Consider the following 21,129-nt stretch of genomic DNA (forward strand, 5'->3'; position numbering starts at 1 on the left):
ACTGATAGTTATGCAGACAACCTCATGAAATAGGAAAATAAGGGAAAAGAGGTGCAACTACTACAGTGGTTAACATAAATGGAAATATAAACATTAAAAATAAAATGAAATCAGCTAGGAAGAATACATTACAGGCACAGAGTACACTCATCGCCCTCTAGCGGACAAGAGTGATATCACAGCCCATATATCCAAATAGCTACTTAGGAACAAATTTGCTCATACCCAGCCACATGGATATTAGAATACACTCGATAGACATGTACTGTAGATGATGCCCAAGCTCATTTGCCCCTACGGGTACCATAGGCTTGGCAAACTGATGGATAGTCATATAAAAAAAAAAACTGAAGTAAATAGTTAAGTCTATATTTATCTCTATTATTTAAAGTGGTTGTAAACCCTTTTAACCACTTCAGCCCCGGAAGGATTTACCCCCTTCCTGACCAGAGCACTTTTTGCGATTCGCCACTGCGTCACTTTAACTAGCAACTGCGCGGTCGTGTGACTTTGTACCCAAACAAAATTGACATCCTTTTTTCCCCACAGACAGAGCTTTCTTTTGGTGGTATTTGATCCCCTCTGCGGTTTTTATTTTTTTGCACTATTAACAAAAAAAGCAACAATTTTGAAAAAAACAAAAACCAAAAAAAAAAAAAACACACACAATATTTTGTACTTTTTGTTATAATAAACATCCCCATATTTTTATTTTAGAAAAGCAATTCTTTGCTCAATTTAGGCCAATAAAAAAAAAATAATTGGAATAAGCATATTTTGATTGGTTTCCGCAAAAGTTATAGCGTCTACAAAATAGGGGATAGATTTATAGCATTTTTATTATTATTATTTTTTTTACTAGTAATGGTGGCGATCCGTGATTTTTATTATGACTGCGACATTATGGTGGACACATCGGACAATTTTGAAACATTTTTGGAACCACTGGCTTTAATACAGTGATCAATGCGATTAAAAATGCATTGATTACTGTAAAAATGTCACTGGCAACCGTGTTCCCTGGGAGATGATTCTAACTGAAGGGGGAGGAGACGAACTAGAGGAAGTGACGGATTGTTGTTACTAGCCAATAGGAACACATGAACTGTCACTCCTGTCAGAACAAGGAAGTGTGTGTTTACACACACTCATCCCGTTCTGTGTCTCCTGCTCATGATCGCTCGTGGCCAACGGTCCTCACGACTGTCGGCCACTAGCATCAGCACCCCTGCTGTACAGCGGGCACTTGCTATCCGGACACCGCAAGCCGACTTATAGCTACATGGTTTCGCGCAGGGGAGCCAACCTGCCGCAGTATTACTGAGGTGGCTGGTCAGGAAACGGTTCAAAAAAATCCCCCCCACCAAAAAAAAACCTACTAGCTCATTATGAATTGCTTACCTGAGACCGAAGCCCCCGCATCTAACCTCGTTCAATGCTCCAGTGGCTGACATCTCTACGGGGGGTTACTTTCGGGTATTGCAGCTCTGGCGCTGTGATTGGCCGGAAACGCAATTACATCACTCCCATGCATGCGCGTGGGAGCCGCCGGTAACGGCATAGTACAGCTTCAGTTTGCATACAAATACAGGGATATCCAGTGTAGCTACAGGTAAGCCCAATTATAGCTTTGCCTGTAGTATAAAGTGGTTGTAGAGGGTTTACAACCACTTTAACCCAGCTGGCAAGAGACAGCCAAGTTCAAAAATCCCTCTGGTTTCAGCCTGTGAAACCTGCATCGTCATGTCTCCTCCTCTCAAATGGGGCAAAACCTTGTCAATCCCACAAAATTTTAAGGAATTGTGGTCCCGATGTTGGTGTAGCCTATAGTGATTAGAGACACTATGCTTTCTGGAGCCATTTTTAATATTATTATAATTAATCTTATTGAGATGCTCGTTTATCCTCTTATATAGACACCTAGTGGTTTTGCCAACATAAACCAAACCACGTGAGCAGGTAAGATAAATTCATATCCTATAATACTAGGCATGTCGTTTAGCTTCTTTTCCATTAATTCCTTTAACTCCTTCAGATCCACAATATAGCCGAATGATAGGCTACAGCACGTGAGGAGAAAAAAAGGCTGATCACCAGCTGTTTTGAAGGTACATCGACAAGCTTTTTACGAGAATGTTCTTCAAAGAGGTTGACAAAAACTGATATATATATATCTACCCGTAGTTGCCATTATTCTGGTTGGATCAGGTCCATTCCCAAGGGGCAATTCATCAGGATCAGAAGAAATTGTGATCTTGATGAAGACTATTGGGCCCAATTTGAGGTGTTGTTGAATAGATTCCTGGAAAAGGGATCCAGAAGATCAGGATGGAGATATCCAGTATGAATAGAGAGGATCGAACGTAAAGAAAGTCCACTAAGGAGAATAAACGAGGTTGCCTTTGTTACTGGTTTCAATTTATATTACAAAAGGGTTGAGAAGTCGCTGATCAAGTTTTCGCCCATTCTTTTGAAAGATGCCACTATGAATAAAATTCTACCCCGGAAACCTTCCTTTATTTATAGAAGGGCCCCAGGGCTTAGAAACGATTGCCAAAAATTTAGTAGATCCCCCTAAGGCCAGAAAGAAAACATTTCTGGATACTATTGGCTTCTATAGGTATGTTTATCTTCTTCTTACATGCCCATGTGGTTTGGTTTATGTGGGCAGAACCACTAGGAGTCTATACAAGAGGATTAACAGGCATTTCAATAATATTAAAAGTTGCTTCAGAAAGCGTACCACCATCAGGACCCCACTTCCTTAAAATGTTATGGAATTGACATGGTTTTACCCCATGGGAGAGGAGGAGATATGATTATGCAGGTTTCACAGACCGAAACCAGATGGATTTTTGAACATGTAGGTCTCATGCCAGCTGGGTTAAATATAGAGATAGACCTTAACTGTTTTATTATAGGATTTTTAATGGCACCTTATTTAAAAAGAATATATATATATATATATATATATATATATATATATATATAAAAAACTATCCATCAGCTTGCTAAGCCTATGGTACCCATAGGAGCAAATGGGCTTGGGCATAGGCTCTGTGAGGTTTTCATCTACATGTCTATCGAGTGTATTCTAATATCCATGTGGCTGGGTATGAGCAAATTTGTTCCTAAGCAGCTATTTGGATATATGGACTGTGATATCACTCTTGTCCGCTAGAGGGCAATGAATGTACTCACAATGCATGTAATATAATGTATTATCATTTTTTCCTAGCAGATTTCATTTTTTTTAATGTTTATATTTCCATTTATGTTAACCACAGTAGTAGTGGCACCTCTTTTTTTCTTATGTTTATATTTCACGAGGTTGTCTACTGATACTTAAGCAGGGAATATCTCCTTAGGCTGTATTCAACTTGGAGCGATTTTGTCATTATGATATATTTTTTAAATTATGTACTACAAGTATTTCTGATGCACGTCTTTTAAGTGATTGTACACGCCCTAAGGGTAAGCAGAATCCATCTTTTAATTGTTTTTTTGCTGAGTCCAAAAACTTTTTATCATTTTTTTTTGAAGGAAAGAATTGTTAATTATCTTGACCAATTGCAGTCATTTTTTTCTGCTATTTGGGCCCTGAGAAAATTAAGTCAGACCCACTTCCTGATGATGCACGGTTCAGTGTGAAATGCAGACGTGAGGCCTGACAATTACAACCATAGGAGCCCTATACATACTATTGTTTGCACAGCTGAGATGCACCACGCACATCGCGAGTCTTATACCTGCGTCAGACCGGTTTCTGCTCCCACCCCCCCCCCCCGAGTGGATTGTTTGCGATTTCATGCTGAAATATGCAAGTGCTCTTTTTAGGTAATAAAATATAAAAGCGGCATTGCATCCTGCCTTCTCTGGCTCTTTGTTGGGTAGCTATTTCACAGACTTACTTGATGTAAGTTGATATATGCAATGGAGAGATGTTATAAAGGTGAAGACACCTACATTTGTATACCTGCAAAGTAGATTGGGATCCAGCTCCCTCCATATATACGATTGCTTGATTGGATTGGGATACATAAAGGAGCTACAGCACTGAACTAAGGAGTCCTTCCCATTAGTCATGCTTTGACGTCACTATGTGGCCGAGGCGATCTGGTGAGCGCATTTCGTTATCACTTTGGCTGAAGCACTTTAAGCAAGTTTATTGAAGCACGTGTGCATTTTATTTTTCACGGTGTTGGAGCATACACAAGATTTATTCACGTGATTATGGACATTTCTGATAGTTTATTGTATTGTGCACTTAATCAGATAAACAGTGTATATTGTAGGGCTGAAACAACTAATCGATTAATCGACAACTAATCGATTACTATTTTCATAATCAATTAATCGGCCAGTAACAAAATGGGGTTAAAGTTAATGAGTCTGATGATATTTACCAGATTGACCCTTTAATAGTATATACACTATATCTCTCCTCTAATATTATATACAGTACATGTCCCCTCTAATGGTATATACAGTATATCTCTCCTCTAATAGTATATACAATATATCCCCTCTAATAGTATATAGCCTATAATAGTATATACCCTCTAATAGTATGTACAGTATATCTTCAATAGAATATATGGTATATCTCCTCTAATATATACAGTATATCTCATCTGTCATTCTCAGAGTGGATTAGATATTTCGCTCCCTAAACATATAGTTGGTTATTTATATTTACCACTGCATATAGAGATTTAAGAATAAATTGCCTTTTTTTAAAACTTTACATATTAACTAAATTATACAACACACTTTTTTTAAGGCTATTAACCGAAACAATAAAATCGATCAACTAATCGTTAGTTGCAGCCCTAGTATGTTGTTAATTTGATTTTTGTATTGTTTCCTCTCGGTATGTGTGTGTGTGTATATATATATATATATACACACACACACACACACATATATACACATATATATATATATATATACATACACACACACACACATTATATATATATATATATATATATATATATATATATATATATATATATATATATATATATATATATATATATATATATATATACATATACATATATACACACACACACACACACACACGCACACTAAATATATAAAAGAGTGAAGCTCAAAATCCTTATAGCCTTTTATTTCCTTACGTGCAAATTCATTGGGAACACTGCGCAGTCCATTCCAACTCAAAACATGGTAAAAAATGTTTCAAATTTGTTATTACTTTATAGGAAGTGAAGAAAAAGGAATATTAATCTCTTACCAAAAAAAAATAGCAGTCAGCATTTTTCAGTTTCTACAGTAAATGTTTAAGGTTTAGCTTTCCTGTGCACCACTGAACTAATATTTAGTTGTATAACCAGTTTCTGAAAACTGCTTCAGATCTTGCTGCATAGGGTTGACCAACTTCTTATATTGGTCAATAGGTATTCCAGCACAGGACAATTGCACTATATTCCACAATTCCTCTGCATGTCTTAGGTTTTGGGGAAAGTGTTGGGTGTGGGCACCATAATACAAAAAAACTATTTGTTGATTATATCCCAATGGTGCACCTAAAATAAGTGGAAAATTAATAGCAATACAAATTTATATTATATATTATATTATATATATATTATATATCTATATCTATATCCATATCCACACACACACACACACACACACACACAATGCCAAGATTGATGTGCTGCTATGCCTAGCGTGGTGGGTTTGAAATAGGAAAGCAGCGTGACTGGTAGGAACACCAGCTATTTCATAAAAAAGAAGCAATGCAAAGAGAACAGAATACTTTTTAAACACAAGTACATGGGCTGACAGATGACTTTGTAACAAATTGCTGGACAAACTCACACTGCACAGTCACTAATATACAACAATGATATGCTTAGACTTACCCTGGACAAAGCGTGTTATACTTGTGTGACCACAAATTAAGTCAGGGCTCGACAAATCCCAGGCGCCAGGTCGCCATTGCGACTAGAAATTGTGCCCTGGCGCCTGGGTTGTCGTCACTGACAGGTGCCTCTGTTGCTCTGTGTCTGGTGCCTCCAGACACAGAGGACTGTCTGGTAGTCGGGATGGAGCAGGAGGAGAACGGCTCAGCAGCCGCTGAAATCCTCCTCCCTTCTCAATACACTGTTGGTAGAGCAGCGCCGCGGTGTGTGAAATTGTGTAGAGAGAAGCTATCAAAATTGAGGCTGAGTGTCGGGGTGGGCGGGACCCAGCTTTCCAACACCAGCCAATGGGATAGGATCTGGGAGGGCTAATACGTGTATGTGGCCTCTCCCCTTTCTTAAGCAGCCCAATCATTGGCTGGATAGCTGCCGGGTCCCGCCTACCTCTGACATCACGCTGAATTTGTCAGCTCCTCTCTCCATACAGTTTCACACAGTGCAGCACTGCAGGGAGCATTCAGTTTCACAGTTACACTATCGGCTGTGAAACCTGCCAGTGCTACCTGCCAGTGGCATCCAGTGCCACCTGCCAGTGGCATCCAGTGCCACCTGCCAATGCCAGTTAGTGCCACCTGCCAATGCCAGTTAGTTCCACCTGCCAATGCCAGTTAGTGCCACCTGCCAATGCCAGTGCAATCCAGTGCCACCTGCCAATGCCAGTTACTGCCACCTGCCAATACAACCCAGTGCCACCTGCCAGTGCCAACCTGTGCAATCCAGTGCCACCTGCCAGTGCCACTTACCAATGCCAGTTAGTGCCACCTGCCAGTGCCAAGCTGTGCCATCCAGTGCCACCTGCCAGTGCCCATCAGTGCCACGTGCCAACCATTGCCACCTGCAAGTGCCATCCAGTGCCAGTTAGTGCTACCTGCCAGTGCCAATCAATGCGATCCAGTGCCACCTGCCAATGCCAGTTAGTACCACCTGCCAATGCCAGTTAGTACCACCTGCCAATGCCAGCCAGTGCAATCCAGTGCCACCCATTGCCGCCTGCCAGTGCAATCCAGTGCCACCAGCCAATGCCAGTGTCACCTGCCAATGCAATCCAGTGCCACCTGCCAGTGCCAAGCAGTGCTACCTGCCAGTGCCAAGCAGTGCTACCTGCCAGTGCCACCTGCCAGTTAGTGCCGCCTGCCAATGCTGCCCATCAGTGCCACCTGCCAGTTCCCATTAGTGGCACCTCAGTGCTGCCTATTGGTGCCCATCAGTGCCACTTGTCAGTGCCCATCAGTTCCAACCTCAATGCCACCCCATCAGTGCCCATTGCTTGCATTCTATCAAAGCACATCAGTGAAGGAGGAAAAACGTATTTGCAAAATCTTATAACAAAACAAAAATAGGGTTTTTAACCACTTGGCGCCCTAAAATATTACATATACATTTACAATTAATCCCCCAAAGACAGATTATAATTACAGAATAAAGAAAAATAAACCTTACTCCCAGGGGGAAGAAAAAAAAAAACTCCCCCTGTAAGGTTTATTTTTCTTTATTCTGTAATTATAATCTGTCTTTGGGGGATTAATTGTAAATGTATATGTAATATTTTATGAATTGGTCTGATAGAAGAAATATATCAATTTTAGAAAATTGGTAAAGCTCCTGAGGAAGCGTTAATCAAAACACGAAACATGTAGAGCACCAGAATATATCCAAATTGGTTCTGTAATTAATGTCCTGTCTATTGTAAACAGTTTTTATATTGAGTACGAACGTGTGTTTTTTCTTCTTTGGGCTTATATGCCCAAAGAAAAAAATTGGGCTAACTTAAAGTTTTTTGAGCATGAAACTGTTCTTTTTATGAAAAAAACGTGTTCGAAATATTGCTGCGCAAATACCGTGCGAGATAAAAAGTTGCAACGACCGCCATTGTATTCTCTAGGGTCTTTGCTAAAAAAACATATATAATGTTTGGGGTTGTAATTTTCTAGCAAAAAAATTTGGAATTTTACATGTAGGAGAGAAATGTCAGAATTGGCCTGGGCGCGAAGTGGTTAAAACAGCTTACCTGTAAAATCCTTTTCTTGGAGTACATCATAGGACACAGAGTCTCGAGTAATTGGTGGGTTATAGACCTACCTTCAGGTGTTGACACTGGTATAACCAATACAGGAAGTTGACTCCCCTATATAACCCCTCCTCCTTCCAGGAGTACCTCAGTTTTTGTAGCCAAGCAATATACTCTATTATGGGGTGAGAGTATATTGCTTATATTGCTTGGCTACAAAAACTGAGGTACTCTGTGTCCTATGATGTACTCCAAGAAAAGGATTTTACAGGTAAGCTTTTTTAAAAATCCTATTTTCTTTATCATACATCATAGGACACAGAGTCTCAAGTAATTAGTTGGTGGGATGTCCCATAGCAATGCTACTTGAGGGGAGGGAGACACAACCCATAGGGCAACCCCCAGACCTGAGGACTTATACTGCTGCCTGCAGCACACTGCGCCCGAAGGCGATATCCTCATTCCATCTTACATCTACTTGATAACATTTTGCAAATGTATGTACTGAAGACTAAGTTGCGGCCTTGCAGATCTGAGACATGGAGGCCTGGTGACACACTGCCCAAGAGGCACCAACCGCTCTGGTAGTGTGCGCCTTAACTTGAAAAGGGGGAATCTTTCCCTTTAAACCATAAGATTGAATAACATGCCAAATCCACTTGGAGATGGTGGATTTCAATGCTGCCGGTCCCTTCTTAGGACCCTCTGGCAGAATGAATAAGAGATCAGTCTCACGAATCTGAGCAGTTTTCTTCAAATAGATTTTCACTGCTCTCACTACATCAAGACAATGTAGAGATTTTTCTTCCCTGGAACCTGGTCTAGGAAAAAACTAAGGCTTGACAATATCTTCATTCAGATGAAAGCCTGAAACTACCTTTGGCAAAAAGCCTGGACGAGGGCATAACACCACTCTTTCCTCATGAATAACCAAATATGGCTCTTTACAAGAAAGAGCAGTCAATTCTGACACCCTCCTTGCTGACGATATAGCAACTAAAAATACCAGCTTCCTTGTCAAAAGGACTAAAGGAATATGCTGTAATGGTTCAAATGGCTGTTTTTGTAACACCGACAAAACTAGATTCAAATCCCAAGGGCTTAAAGGAGATCTAACTGGCGGATTTATCCGCAGCACTCCTTGCATGAAACCCCCGGACTAAAGTAGCAAGCGGTGTTTGAAACAAAATTGATAAGGCTGAGACTTGAACCTTAATAGTACTCAGGGCCAGCTTCATCTCTACGCCCAACTGTAGAAAGGCAAGAATTCTGCCTATAATATATCTCCGAGGGTGCAAACCCTTGGATTCACACCAGGAAACATAAGCTTTCCAGACTCTATAATATATAGCTCTAGAAGCTGGCTTCCTAGCATTAATCAAAGTAGAGATAACTGACCTGGAAAGCCCATGTCAGAATGTGGGTCTCAATAGCCATGCCGTTAAATTTAGCGCTTGTAAAGTAGGATGGAATATAGGCCCCTGTGATAGCAGGTCTGGGCCTTAGAGGAAGGGGCCAAGGACCCTCCACTGTCATCTTTACGATCTCCACGAACCATGATCTTCTGGGCCATGCTGGTGCCATCAGAATTACAGACTTTCTTTCCAGCTTGATCCTGGAAAGAAGCCGAAGCAGCAACCGGATCTTGGGAAAAGCATAGATCAGTGAGAACTGATCCCAGGGGGTCACCAATGCATCTGTTCCGTACGCAAGTGGGTCCCTTGCCCTGGATACAAAGTTGATTAGCTTTGTGTTGAATCTGGACGCTAGAAAGTCTACGCCTGGAGTCCCCCATTTTTGGCAAACAGCTCGAAACACTTCGGGATGAAGAGACCATTGCCCCGGGAATAGCTGCTGGCGACTTAGATAGTGCGCCTGACAATTTTCTACCCCCGGAATGAAAACTGCCAATAGGCAGGGGACATTCTCTTCCTCCCAAGTTAGAATCTGGTTCACCTCTCTCTGAGCTGGGAGACTTCCTATGCCCCCTTTGTGATTGATATATGCCACGGCCGTGGCATTGTTGGATTGAATCCTGACAGGAAAATGCTTTAACCTGGAGGTCCAGGTCTTTAGGGCCAGATATACTGCCCGAATCTCTAGGATGTTGATGGCTAAAGGTACGCTCGGTTCCTGACCATCGTCCCTGGACAGTCGTTTCCTCTAGTACTGCTCCCCAGCCTGAAAAGCTGGCATCCGTTGTCACTACCTTCCAGATAATTGGTCTGAAGGTTTGATTCGTCTTGTTCCAAGCAGACAGTTTGAAACAGTCTCAAATGGAATTGGGCATAGGGAACTGCTTCGAATGAAGCTACAATCTTCCCTAACAATCTCAGGCAAATTGAAGGATTTTTTTCTTGACCTGATCATCCTCACTAGCTCCTGCATGGAGCTGATCTTTGCCAGAGGCAAGAACACCCTCTTCTGGGCTGTATCTATGATCATGCCTACATACTCCAGCCTCTTTAGTGGCTTCAAGGAGGACTTTTTTAGGTTGAGAATCCAACCCAAACTTTCCAGGTAGCTGCTTGAAATGGCTACACCCCGTCTTAAGTGAGCCACTGACTGGTCTATTAACAATAGATCGTCTAAGTAAGCCAGGACAGTTATGCCCTGTGCCCTTAACCTGGCTAGAGGTGGGGCAAGTACTTTTGTGAATACCCGAGGTGCTGTAGCAAGGCCGAAGGGCAGGGCTACAAACTGAAAATACTTATTTTCTACCTCGAAACGCAGAAACCTCTGGTGAGGAGGGAATATAGGGACATGCAGATATGCATCTCTGACGTTGATGGATGCCAGAAGTTCCCCTCCTTGTAGGATAGATACGACTGACTTGATTAACTCCATGCGAAAGCAGCGGATCCTCAGGAACCGATTTAGATTCCATAAATCTAGAATTGGTCTGATATCTCCATTCGGCTTTGGCACCGCAAATAGGTTTGAGTAAAAACCCAAACCCTGCTCTACTTTGGGGATCTGCATGATCACCCCTTGAGCCAATAATTGGTCCAACGCTTGCAACAGGGATTGCCTTTTGGCTGGATCCCTCGGAACGTTTGATCTGAGAAAACGGGCCGGTGGAAACTCTCGCAATTCTAGCTTGTATCCTAGAGATACAGTGGAGAGGGTCCATCTGTCCTAAATTTCCCTCTGCCAGACTTCTGAGAACTTCAGAAGTCTTCCACCAACCTTGGTGAGGGGAGATGCCTCTTTATGATGAGGCCTTGTAATTCCGCTTTGAAGACTTGCGGCCCCAGGTCCTCCTCTGTGCCTGGGTTTGACCCTGAGATCTTCCCGTGGCGTCCGATGGCAAAGGCCGTCACCCCTGCCTAGAGGAGGATGCCCTTGGCGCTGGGGAAAAAGTCTGTTTAAACGAAGGATGTTTATATTATATTTTCTTTTGACTGGTAAAAAAAAAAAAAGAGAGTACTCTTTCCGCTGGAAATAGTCTGAATGTATTTATCCAAGCTCTCCAAAAAGGTGTTCTCCCTTAAAGGGGAACCCAGTTAGATTTTTACAAGGCGTTTCAGCTGACCAACCCTTTAACCAAAGGGTCCTTCGCATGTGTACAAGTACAAGCACCAGACGTGATGCCTGGTGAATAGAGTCCTTTATAGCATCTTTAGCATCCTGAGCTTGTTGTGCAGGGAGCTCTTTGTGGGAATCTGTAAACTGGTCCAGGCTGAGTTACGGTCCCTGCTAAGGAAAAAGAGGTTTTTAACAGACCTTCCAACTTTTTATCTGTTGGATCCTTAAGCATATGTGCATTGTCCTCTGGACAAGTTAAATTTTTATTTTCATTGGAAATCGCAGCGTCTACTGCTGGAATCTTCCACCTTTTAGAGAAAATTTTCTCCATAGGATAGAGATTAGAGAATCTTTTAGGAGGGGAGAAATGCTTATCCGGATGATCCCATTTGGAATAAATAAGCTTTTCAAGTAATGCGTGTACTGGAAATGCATGTAAAGGCTGAAAAGGTTTTAAGGATCCTAAAGAGGATACCGGACCTTCAGCTGCCTCCCTTAGGGGTAACATGAAAGTAGAGCGAACATCTCTGTAAGGCTCTGTACTTCAGTTTGTGAAGGTGAATTTCCAAGTACTGTTTCCTCTGCAGAGGAATAACCGGCTTGTTCTTCCCGATCATCTGCGGGAAAGACCTCGTCATGTCCCCATAGTTCTTTAGGACCCTCCACTGACTGTAAACAGTCTAAGGTGGGGGAGGGTGATCTAGGACGTTTCCTATCCACCTGGATGGATGATGCTATTAAAGTCGCCAATCTTCCTTCTAAGCCCCGCAGGGCAGAGGAAAGTGCTTCTTCAGTCACATAAACAGGGGCTGAAGTGTGTGAAGCAGTTGCACCACCACTAGCTTCCAATGACTCACCCTGGCTTGCCATGTCTGATCTCTCTGAAGAAGAAGACAGTATGGAGGCATGACTGGGTTTACCAGCGCCTGAGGGTGACACCTTACATACCTTTACGGTAGGTCTGGAAGACATAATGCCAAGTACAAAAGCAGAGGCGCACACACAATATTATCTGCTAAATAATTCTAGCCAAACAATGCATGCTAACAGTTCTTTTACTGGAAATGCCTGCTTTACACCCTTACGTGGCCCTCGCTAAATGTCTCTTAGTATAACAGACTCCTCTCCTTAGTGAACTCTGGCTGCGAAGGCTGAGTTTTCTTGTAGCAGAGAGTGCTTTAATGTGTGAGCCTCAGGTGGACCTGATTGGAGTCCACAGCACTTCCCCCTCAGTAATCAACGCTGTATAAATAGACACTGTCTCATACCTAGCGTCATGTGACCTATGGCCACACCCCTCTGCGTCCACCGGCAACCCCCCATTCAGTTTGAATATGCTTAGCTCGTCTGTATTATGCAGGCCTGAAGGGAGAGGGTATCTATGCTGCTTTGAAAACAACTGCCGGTTTATGCCGCTCCACAGCAGGCTAGGATACCTACCATAACAGATTTTTATATATATATATATATATATATATGACACCAAACAACTCCTAAAAGGAGGAGAGGGGGGAGGGAAAGGGGGGTTAAACTCTGCAGAGTTTTAATGATTATAGGAACTTTTCCCCTTAGCTGCTACGCAGCTGAGAACCATCATTATTATACAGACAATATCTTTGAATATGTACACGCTGCATTCTGGGAATTGGTATATTATTGACCAGCATGGAATTTCTATTACAGAGATACTAAACATATCTATGATAGGTCACCAAGGAGGTGGGAGACAGCTATTTTGCCTTTGGTATACAATAACCTAGTGATGTGTGATCTCAAATTGCTCAGTATTTCCTACCCTGTGCAAATATATAATTACGGTAATAGTAATGTATGTAGGTCTGACTTACAATATTTTATGTCACACAGCATTTTTGGGGAAAAAAATAAATAAGATTTCTTGCACTCACTGTAAAATACTTTTCTCTGTAATTCACCAACCGACACTGCTCCTCTCTGCAACAAATGGGTTGTTAGCCTTATCACTAGGAGAATACTAGGCATAGTTGTAACAACACTCAGAACTCTTAGTTCCACCTAGGGTGTGGTCCCTCAGGCTACAACCTTCCACCCTGCAAAGCAGCATCAGTACGTTAAGCATAGTGATCACCACAAATATAACGTAAAGATAAAAAGGAGGGTGGGTGCTGTGTCGGTCGATGAATTACAGAGAAAAGGATTTTACGGTGAGTACAAAAAAAATCCTATTTTCTCTTATATTCACCAACAGATACAGCTCCTCTTTGTAACAAATGGGACGTCCCCAAGCAGTGCCAAAACGAGTGGGTGGGAAAAACATAGAAACTTCATTCATCATGGTAAGTGGGAACTAGTGAAACTATACCCACAAAAAAAAAAAAAAAAAAAAAAAAAACAGTGCGTGTAAAACCACCACACACAAAAAAAAAAAAAAAAAACACACAGGGTATCCTCAACAGGAGTGATCACCCAAGACCGCACCAAACTGCGGAAGTAATGCAACAGTGCATTAGCATAACAGTACTGTATTTTTATCGAAAAACCAGGAAAAATATATATAACATAGTCAATTGCAACTACATGGCCACCTGTAAAACTTTGCGACGAAAACAAGCATCAGCCGATGCACTGACGTCTACTTTGTAGAACTTGGTAAACGTGTGGACAGACGACAGGTCGCCACTTTACACACCTGAGCGGCCGACGCTTGGTGTCGGAAGGCCAAAGACATTCCGATTGCCCTTGTGGAGTGGGCCATGACCGGAAAAGGGCTTGTACTACAATCTGTCTGATCCACCTGGAAATGGCCATGCCTTTCTTTGGACCAGCCACTGAAAAACAGTGAGTCCGATTTCCGAAGAGGAGCCGTGGCAGACAAATACACCTTCAGAGCCATAACCACGTGAAGAACATGAAGGGCCACCTCCTTAGGGTGCTTTGGCTTAGAACACAGAGATGGTAATACAATGTCCTCATTGATATAAAAAGCCGAGACCACTTTCGGTTAAAAAAAAAAAAAAAAGAAGAAGAAGGACGGTTGCGGGCGCAACACCACCTTATCCCTGTGGATAACCAGATGTCCTGCAAGTCGCTCTAAGGCCGCCAGTTCCAAAACCCTCCTGGCCGATGTGATGGCCACTAGAAAGACCACCTTTGGTGGACCACTCTGGGAAAGAGTCAACAGGGGAATCTCCCTGATGTTTTCAAACGGCGGTTTCTGAAGCGCCGACAACACCAGGTTCAACTCCCATGGGGGTAACGGGGGATGCACCGGAGGGACTACAAGTCGTACCCCCTGATCGAAGGTACTCGTTGAAAAAAAAGACAGCTAAGGCAGAAATTTGCCCTTTGATGGTGCTTAATGCAAATCTCTGGTCTACTCCTTGCTGGAGAAACAGCAGGATCCTAGATATGGAAAAAGAGCGCGGATGCCATCCTTTCTCCTCACACATGGAGATGTAGGACTTCCAGGTACGATGGTATACCTTCTGAGAAGAAGATTTCCGTGCTCTCAACATAGTTGGAATCACTGAGTCCGACAGACCCCAGTTCCTCAACACCTGGCTCTCAATAGCCATGCCGTTAAAGCCAGCGATGGTAAAGCAGGATGGAGAATCGGACCTCGAGACAGAAGGTCCTCTCGCAACGGCAGTCGCCAGGGAGCGTCTGCCACCAGACGCACCAGGTCTGCGTACCAAGGAGGCTGAGGCCAATCTGGGGCAACCAGTATCACTGTGATCCCCTCGGCATCCACTCTGCGAAGCAGACATGGCAACAGTTTCAGTGGAGGAAAGGCATATATCAGCTGGTACTGATCCCACGGAGCCACCAGCGCGTCTGACGTGTCAGCCCACGGATCTCTTGTCCTGGACACGAATCTTGGCACCTTCTTCCGATTGAGACGGGAGGCCAGTAGATCCACGTTTGGTGCGCGCCACTTGAGGCACTGCAACCTGAATATCTCCGGATGCAATGCCCATTCTCCTTGGTCCAGCATCTGTTGACTCAGATAGTCCGCCTGCCAGTTCTCCACTCCCGGGATGTAAATGGCCGACAGGGCCGGTACGTAACTCTCTGCCCACTTAAGTTATGTGAGCGACCTCCCATGCAGCGGCTGAGCTTCTTGTTCCCCCTTGGTGATTGACGTACGCCACAGCCGTGGCGTTGTCTGACTGTATCCTGATAGGACGCCTTTGAAGTCTCAGCGACCATGTGTAGAGGCACAGCCTGATCGCTCTCAATTCGAGCAGATTGAGTGGCAACTCGGATTCTTCCGTAGACCAGAGGCCCTGAGCCGACTGAACCCCCCATCACTCCACCCCAGCCGGATAGACTGGCGTCCGTCGTGATCACCGTCCATTTCAGAGGAAGGAACGATTTTCGGGACTGAATCACCGGGGATCTCAACCACCATATCAGTGAGTCTCTGACTAGCTCACCTGGGTCTGTCGATCCAGGGACAACTGAGATTTGTCCCATTTTGTCAATATCTTTCTGCAGGACTCTGGCCTGGAATTTGGCATAAGGTACTGCCTCGAAGGAGGCTACCATGATCCCCAGTAAATCGCATGCAAAAGCAGAGCGATGACTATTTGCTGTTCATCAGCAGTTTTACCGCGGATCTGAGAGTCTGCGATTTGTCTGAAGGGGGAAAATCTCTCGCTTCCCCGGAGTCCAACAGCAAGCCTAGGTACTTCAGATGCTGGGTCGGCACAATCACCGACTTTTTAAGGTTCAACAGCTGCCCAAATTCTTGCCCGGTCTGCATGGTGATCACCCCATTCTCCCCTAATTCTGAGGCGGAAGATGCCCTCAGGAGGAGATCATCTAGGTATCCCACGATCGCGATCCCACGTTGTCGCAGCAACGCCAAAACTGGAGCCAGTAACTTGGTAAAAACTCGGGGGGGGGGGGGGGGGGCGATGCCAGACCAAAAGGAAGAGCCACAAACTGATACTGGGCTTCCCTGGCTGCAAATCGCAGAAACTTTTGATGCAAAAGGCAAATGGGTATGTGCGGGTACGCATCCTGGATGTCTAAGGACGCCAGGGAGCCCCCTTGATGGAGTGCAGCGACTACTGAGCGAACTGATTCCATTCTGAACTTTCACAAAGTGATTGAGGGCTTTCAGGTCCAAAATCAGATGTACCCCTTCCTTCTTGGGAACCACAAACAGATTTGAGTAGAATCCCTGGAAGCGTTCTCGAGTCCAGAACAGGTACAATCACCCCGCGATTCAGCAAATCCCTTACCGCCCCCAAGAGGGCCTCCTGGCGAACCGGGGATACGGGTATGCTGGGAGGGGAAGAATCTGGCGGCCAAGAGAGAAACTATCTTGTAGCCTGTGGAAATCAGATCACAGACCCATTGGTCAGAAGACCGGGAGGACCACCGGGCTGCAAAGTCCCGAAGGAGACCCCCCATGCGTTAGCACTTTTATTCACAGGCTTGTAAGGCTTGCGGTTAAAGGGACGCTTTTGACCATCCGTGGGCGTCCTGTCGGGTTCGGGACACTTTGTCGAAGCTCCGGGCGGACGAAAAAGCAGTATCTGAGCGGAAAAAGAGGGCCCTTGCCTACGGCGTGGCTCCTTAGCCTTCCTGGCCTGTGGGGAGTAGGGTACTCTTACCACCTGCGGCATTTTTATTAATGTCATCTAATGGGGCTCCAAAGAGCCGGTCACCAAGGAAGGGAAGATCCGTCAGGTCAGCAGACCAGCATTTTAGCCAAATTAAGCACCTCAGCACCAAAGCCGACACTGAAGTCCTGGATAACAGAGGGAGAGTATCCAGGGACACGTCACAGACGCACTTAAGGCCTTGCACTAGTTGGTCAGCTAGTTCCACGCAGACAGGGGAAGCCGGTTGCTCTCCCAATTCACTGTGTTTTGCCCACTCAGTCAGTGTCTGCGACACCAGTACAGGTCGCACGGCTGACCCCACAACCATAAACAGGGAACGAGACACTGCCTCGGCCTTCCTGTCCATGGGATCCTTGAATGCAGGAGTCCCCTCAACCGGGATCGTGGTTACTTTATTTAACCTGAATACTGAGGGGTCCACGACCGGAGGAGCAGACCACTTTTTGAGACGGCTTTCCTCAAAAGGGGTAACGCACCACCATGGATTTGGGGACCGAAAAAGGTCCATTGCGGGCAACTTCATTCCTTGTAAATGAACTTGTCAAAATAAGTCGGATACGGGAACACCTTTGGTGAACGTGCTGGCTTGCGGGACTCAAAAGGGACTGGTACATCAGCAGAGGGATCCGCTGGCTCCTGAATCTTCAAGGTATCACGCACAGCTGTGTTAAGTGCTCCAACAAGCACTTTGTCCGGACGGGGACTCATCCTCACTATCCGAATGGTCCAGCATCGTCTGACAAGACAGAGCAGGACCCGAGTCTGCATAAGAGCTCTCCCCAGGGGGGAGGGGGGGCAGGGGACGCTTTTTAGCACCTTTCTTCCCACGCACCGCCTCCATCTTGGCAAGAAACTAATTGAGAACCACCGTCAGGGTGTCCACTGGGACTGCGCAGTCAGCAGGTGACCCAGTTGAAATTGCCTGGATTTCGGGGGGGAAAAACACCAGTTTCTGAAGCCATGCTGACCCTACCCTGTCTGCCACCCGGAGGGGACTTAGGACAGCGACAGTCCCACCCTCCTTGCTGCCGCCGACAGGGGCTCTAATCCACCGGACTCACCACCCTCAGGAGTTCTGAACTGTTCACAGCAGTGCCTGTAGACCTAGTTCTCCCAGGTGCTGGAAATCCAAGTTGTCGTTGGCAGTCCATCAGAACGATCGCTAAAACGATCTGAAAAACGTGCTCAGACTACATAAAACAGCTGCCCAGCATCCAGTAAAACAGACAGGAAGCTGAAAGCACATGTAGCTGCTTGCTGGAGAACACTGAAACGTGCTCAGGCTTCTAGAAAATGGCCGCCAGTGTCCTGAATAGGGAAGCACTGGGAAAATGGCTGCTTGAAGCCCAGAAGATCTGCTGCCTTTGCCCACACCTAAAATGGCCACCAGCCAGATTCCATGAAGGACAGAGACAGAAACATGGCAGAGACCCAGCGCTGCACCGAAGACATAGCCAGACCCTCACAGGCACCTCCCAGGAGCAAAACACACAGGATCCAGGCACCATCAGCCAGCCAGTCCCCTATCCCAGGTGAGAGCCATCAGTGATCACACACACACACACACACACACACACACACACACACACACACACACACACACACACAGCTCAGTACCACATGCAGCATCCCCCCCCCCCCCCGTGAGGGGGAGGGAAGAGAAGAGAGGGAGGTTAGGGACCCCCGAATTCGGCCTCCCAGGGAATGCCCAGCTGCTCAACCCCGCCAGAACAGGGAGAGCTGTACTTACCAGTCCTGAAGCTGGGAGACATTCCATTGTAGATCTACACCTGATTGGTACAGGGTAGCTACTGGCTTAGGCATACTGTGACGCAGACATTAGTAGCCCGGTCATATGTACGCCCCGGAGCATAAAAGCTCACGACCACCTCTGGAGCTGAGGTATGTCGTGGCCTGCCGTGCCGTAGCTGCGACTTGCACACGCGCGATGGCTGGACTGGGGAGACTACAAGGATAAGGGTATCCAGCCTGTCACCCAGCCAGCTGTTGATAGTAGATCATGGGATCATTTATCTTGTGCAAAAATCCAAGCTTCTGCGTAAAAAAGCACGGACCGATGGGCCCACAGGTTTCCTAGGTCCTTCTCCTTTACTAGGCAAAGTAAAACTGATGCAGGGTGGAGGGTTGTAGCCTGAGGGACCGCCCCCCCCGAGCGGAACTAAGTTTTGAGTGTTGTGTTGCCTAGTATTCTCCTAGTGACAAGGCTAACAACCCATCTGTTACAGAGAGGAGCCGTGTCAGTCGGTGAATATAAGAGAAAAGTGTGAATTTTGAATCAGTGAATTGGACAGATGTCCCTTGCAGGTTACTTCAGGCCTCAATGGCTTTTACAATATCAATTAGCCCTGGATAAGACATTTAATTGCACACCACATACTCTTAATGGGTTTAATTACCCTGAAACTCCAAGCATAACAGAATTAAAATGTTTTACGACAGCTGTAAAAAGTTAGGCTGAAATGTGTATTGGATTCAGAATAATGTAGCTAAAAATGTTGATTGTATTAGATGCCTTCCTGAAAGGATGTAAAAGGGGATCACCGATGTTCATTCTACTAATGTTCCAATCGGTCATGGCTTAAATTCTGAACAACATGGTGGCCTTGCCCTTTCACACAGCCTTGTGTGGTGCCCAGTCCACATGATCACACATGATACAACAGACATATCAGAAATATGAAATGGTGAAACAGGGTGTTTGGGGACATGACCTCAAACAAGCAGGAGGACGTTCTAAAACCAATCTTAGAAGGTATTGTTACCGAAAGAGTGGTTGATGCTTGAAAAAAAGACTTCCAGCAAAGGTAGCGAATCAGTCAACAGTAAACAAAATGGGGCAGACTCAAGGACCACTTTGTCATTCTTCTAGGTTTCTATAACAGAAGTAACAATACAAACAACTTACCAACATTTGTAGGAAAGAGTCCTTCATTGTTTATTTGAACTTCTATCCAATCCATCAAAAGATTCATGTACTCTGGAGCAGACAATGCTGTAGGTTTTCGGTATTTGTTTTCATCTTGCCATCTATATTCATATTTTGGACCACCAGACATAGTAGGACAAGACTGCTCAGTACAGCTGTCACTGATTGTACCATAAATAAGATTGATACGGTTGAAAAAATCCACAACATGAACTGCCACCCAATCATTTAAGTCTTCTCCGTGTGGTAGCTGAACAGCTAACTTCAAATCTAGACCTGCATTAAGAGATGCTTGGGCTTTCTTATGCAACTCAAATCGCTGAGTGCCAGGCTCAAACTTTCGCTTGGGGCGGAATGTTCTGTCTTTGTTAAAAACCTGTTTGAGGGGATTTGACATGGCTGCAACGAAAAAAAGACGCCCGTTTGATGTTTCAGCTTTCCACTTGACAGTCCAAAATGACTATGGAGTAACTATGACTCTTGATCTGGGGGAAACAAACAAAAAACACAAAAAAAAAAAAAGAAGAAGGTTAAAACTAACCAAATGAAAGGTACATAATATTCTTTAACTGTATTATCAAAGCATAGGTATAGTGTATTTGTGGGGCTGAAAAGCATACATCTGAGCTGGACTGAGTTGAAGGCTAAAGTTCACCTTTTAGGAAAAAATAAACCCACCTTTTTGCAGGGAAAAAAAAAAAATTTACATTTTTTTTTTCCCCAGGAGCATGCAAAGCATTGCACCTGTAATCAGTGGATCACAGGTAAAATGTCAGGCTTCTGCACACTGTCTCTCTTTTCTGCCATACCTCTGTACAGTTTGAAAACTGGAGGAAGAGTGAATGAACTAGGAGCATGCTAATCTGCATGCTCGCCATCCGTTGACAACTACAAGCCGATGTGGAGGATGCCAGACAGAACTTATAGTTTCTTTAGTCATAGATCTCTGAATGAATGAGGAGGATGTGTGGGGAGTATGGTTGCCATCCCTTTAAACCTGAACACGTATTAAATTACACAGGTTCTGTGGCTGATAAAGGTGGTAATTAATCACTTAAGGACCGCCTCATACCA

The 21,129-nt window shown here is 44.5% G+C and overlaps 1 protein-coding gene across 1 annotated transcript in view; it reads right to left on the reverse strand.

Annotated features, from left to right (window-relative positions):
- The window catches only part of LOC143974436 (MOB kinase activator 3A), a 106,930-nt gene that overhangs the window by 37,775 nt on the left and 48,026 nt on the right, over positions 1 to 21,129 (reverse strand). Inside the window, exon 2 of the mRNA XM_077475817.1 lies at positions 20,035 to 20,540. Within this exon, the coding sequence (XP_077331943.1) occupies positions 20,035 to 20,452 (418 nt within the window). The 5' untranslated portion in view covers positions 20,453 to 20,540. The remainder of the gene's footprint in view (positions 1 to 20,034; positions 20,541 to 21,129) is intronic.

The sequence above is a fragment of the Lithobates pipiens genome, unplaced genomic scaffold (assembly GCF_037356315.1).
Source record: "Lithobates pipiens isolate NorthernLeopardFrog02 unplaced genomic scaffold, aLitPip1_a1.2 Scaffold_13, whole genome shotgun sequence".
In the NCBI taxonomy this organism is placed as follows: domain Eukaryota; kingdom Metazoa; phylum Chordata; class Amphibia; order Anura; family Ranidae; genus Lithobates; species Lithobates pipiens.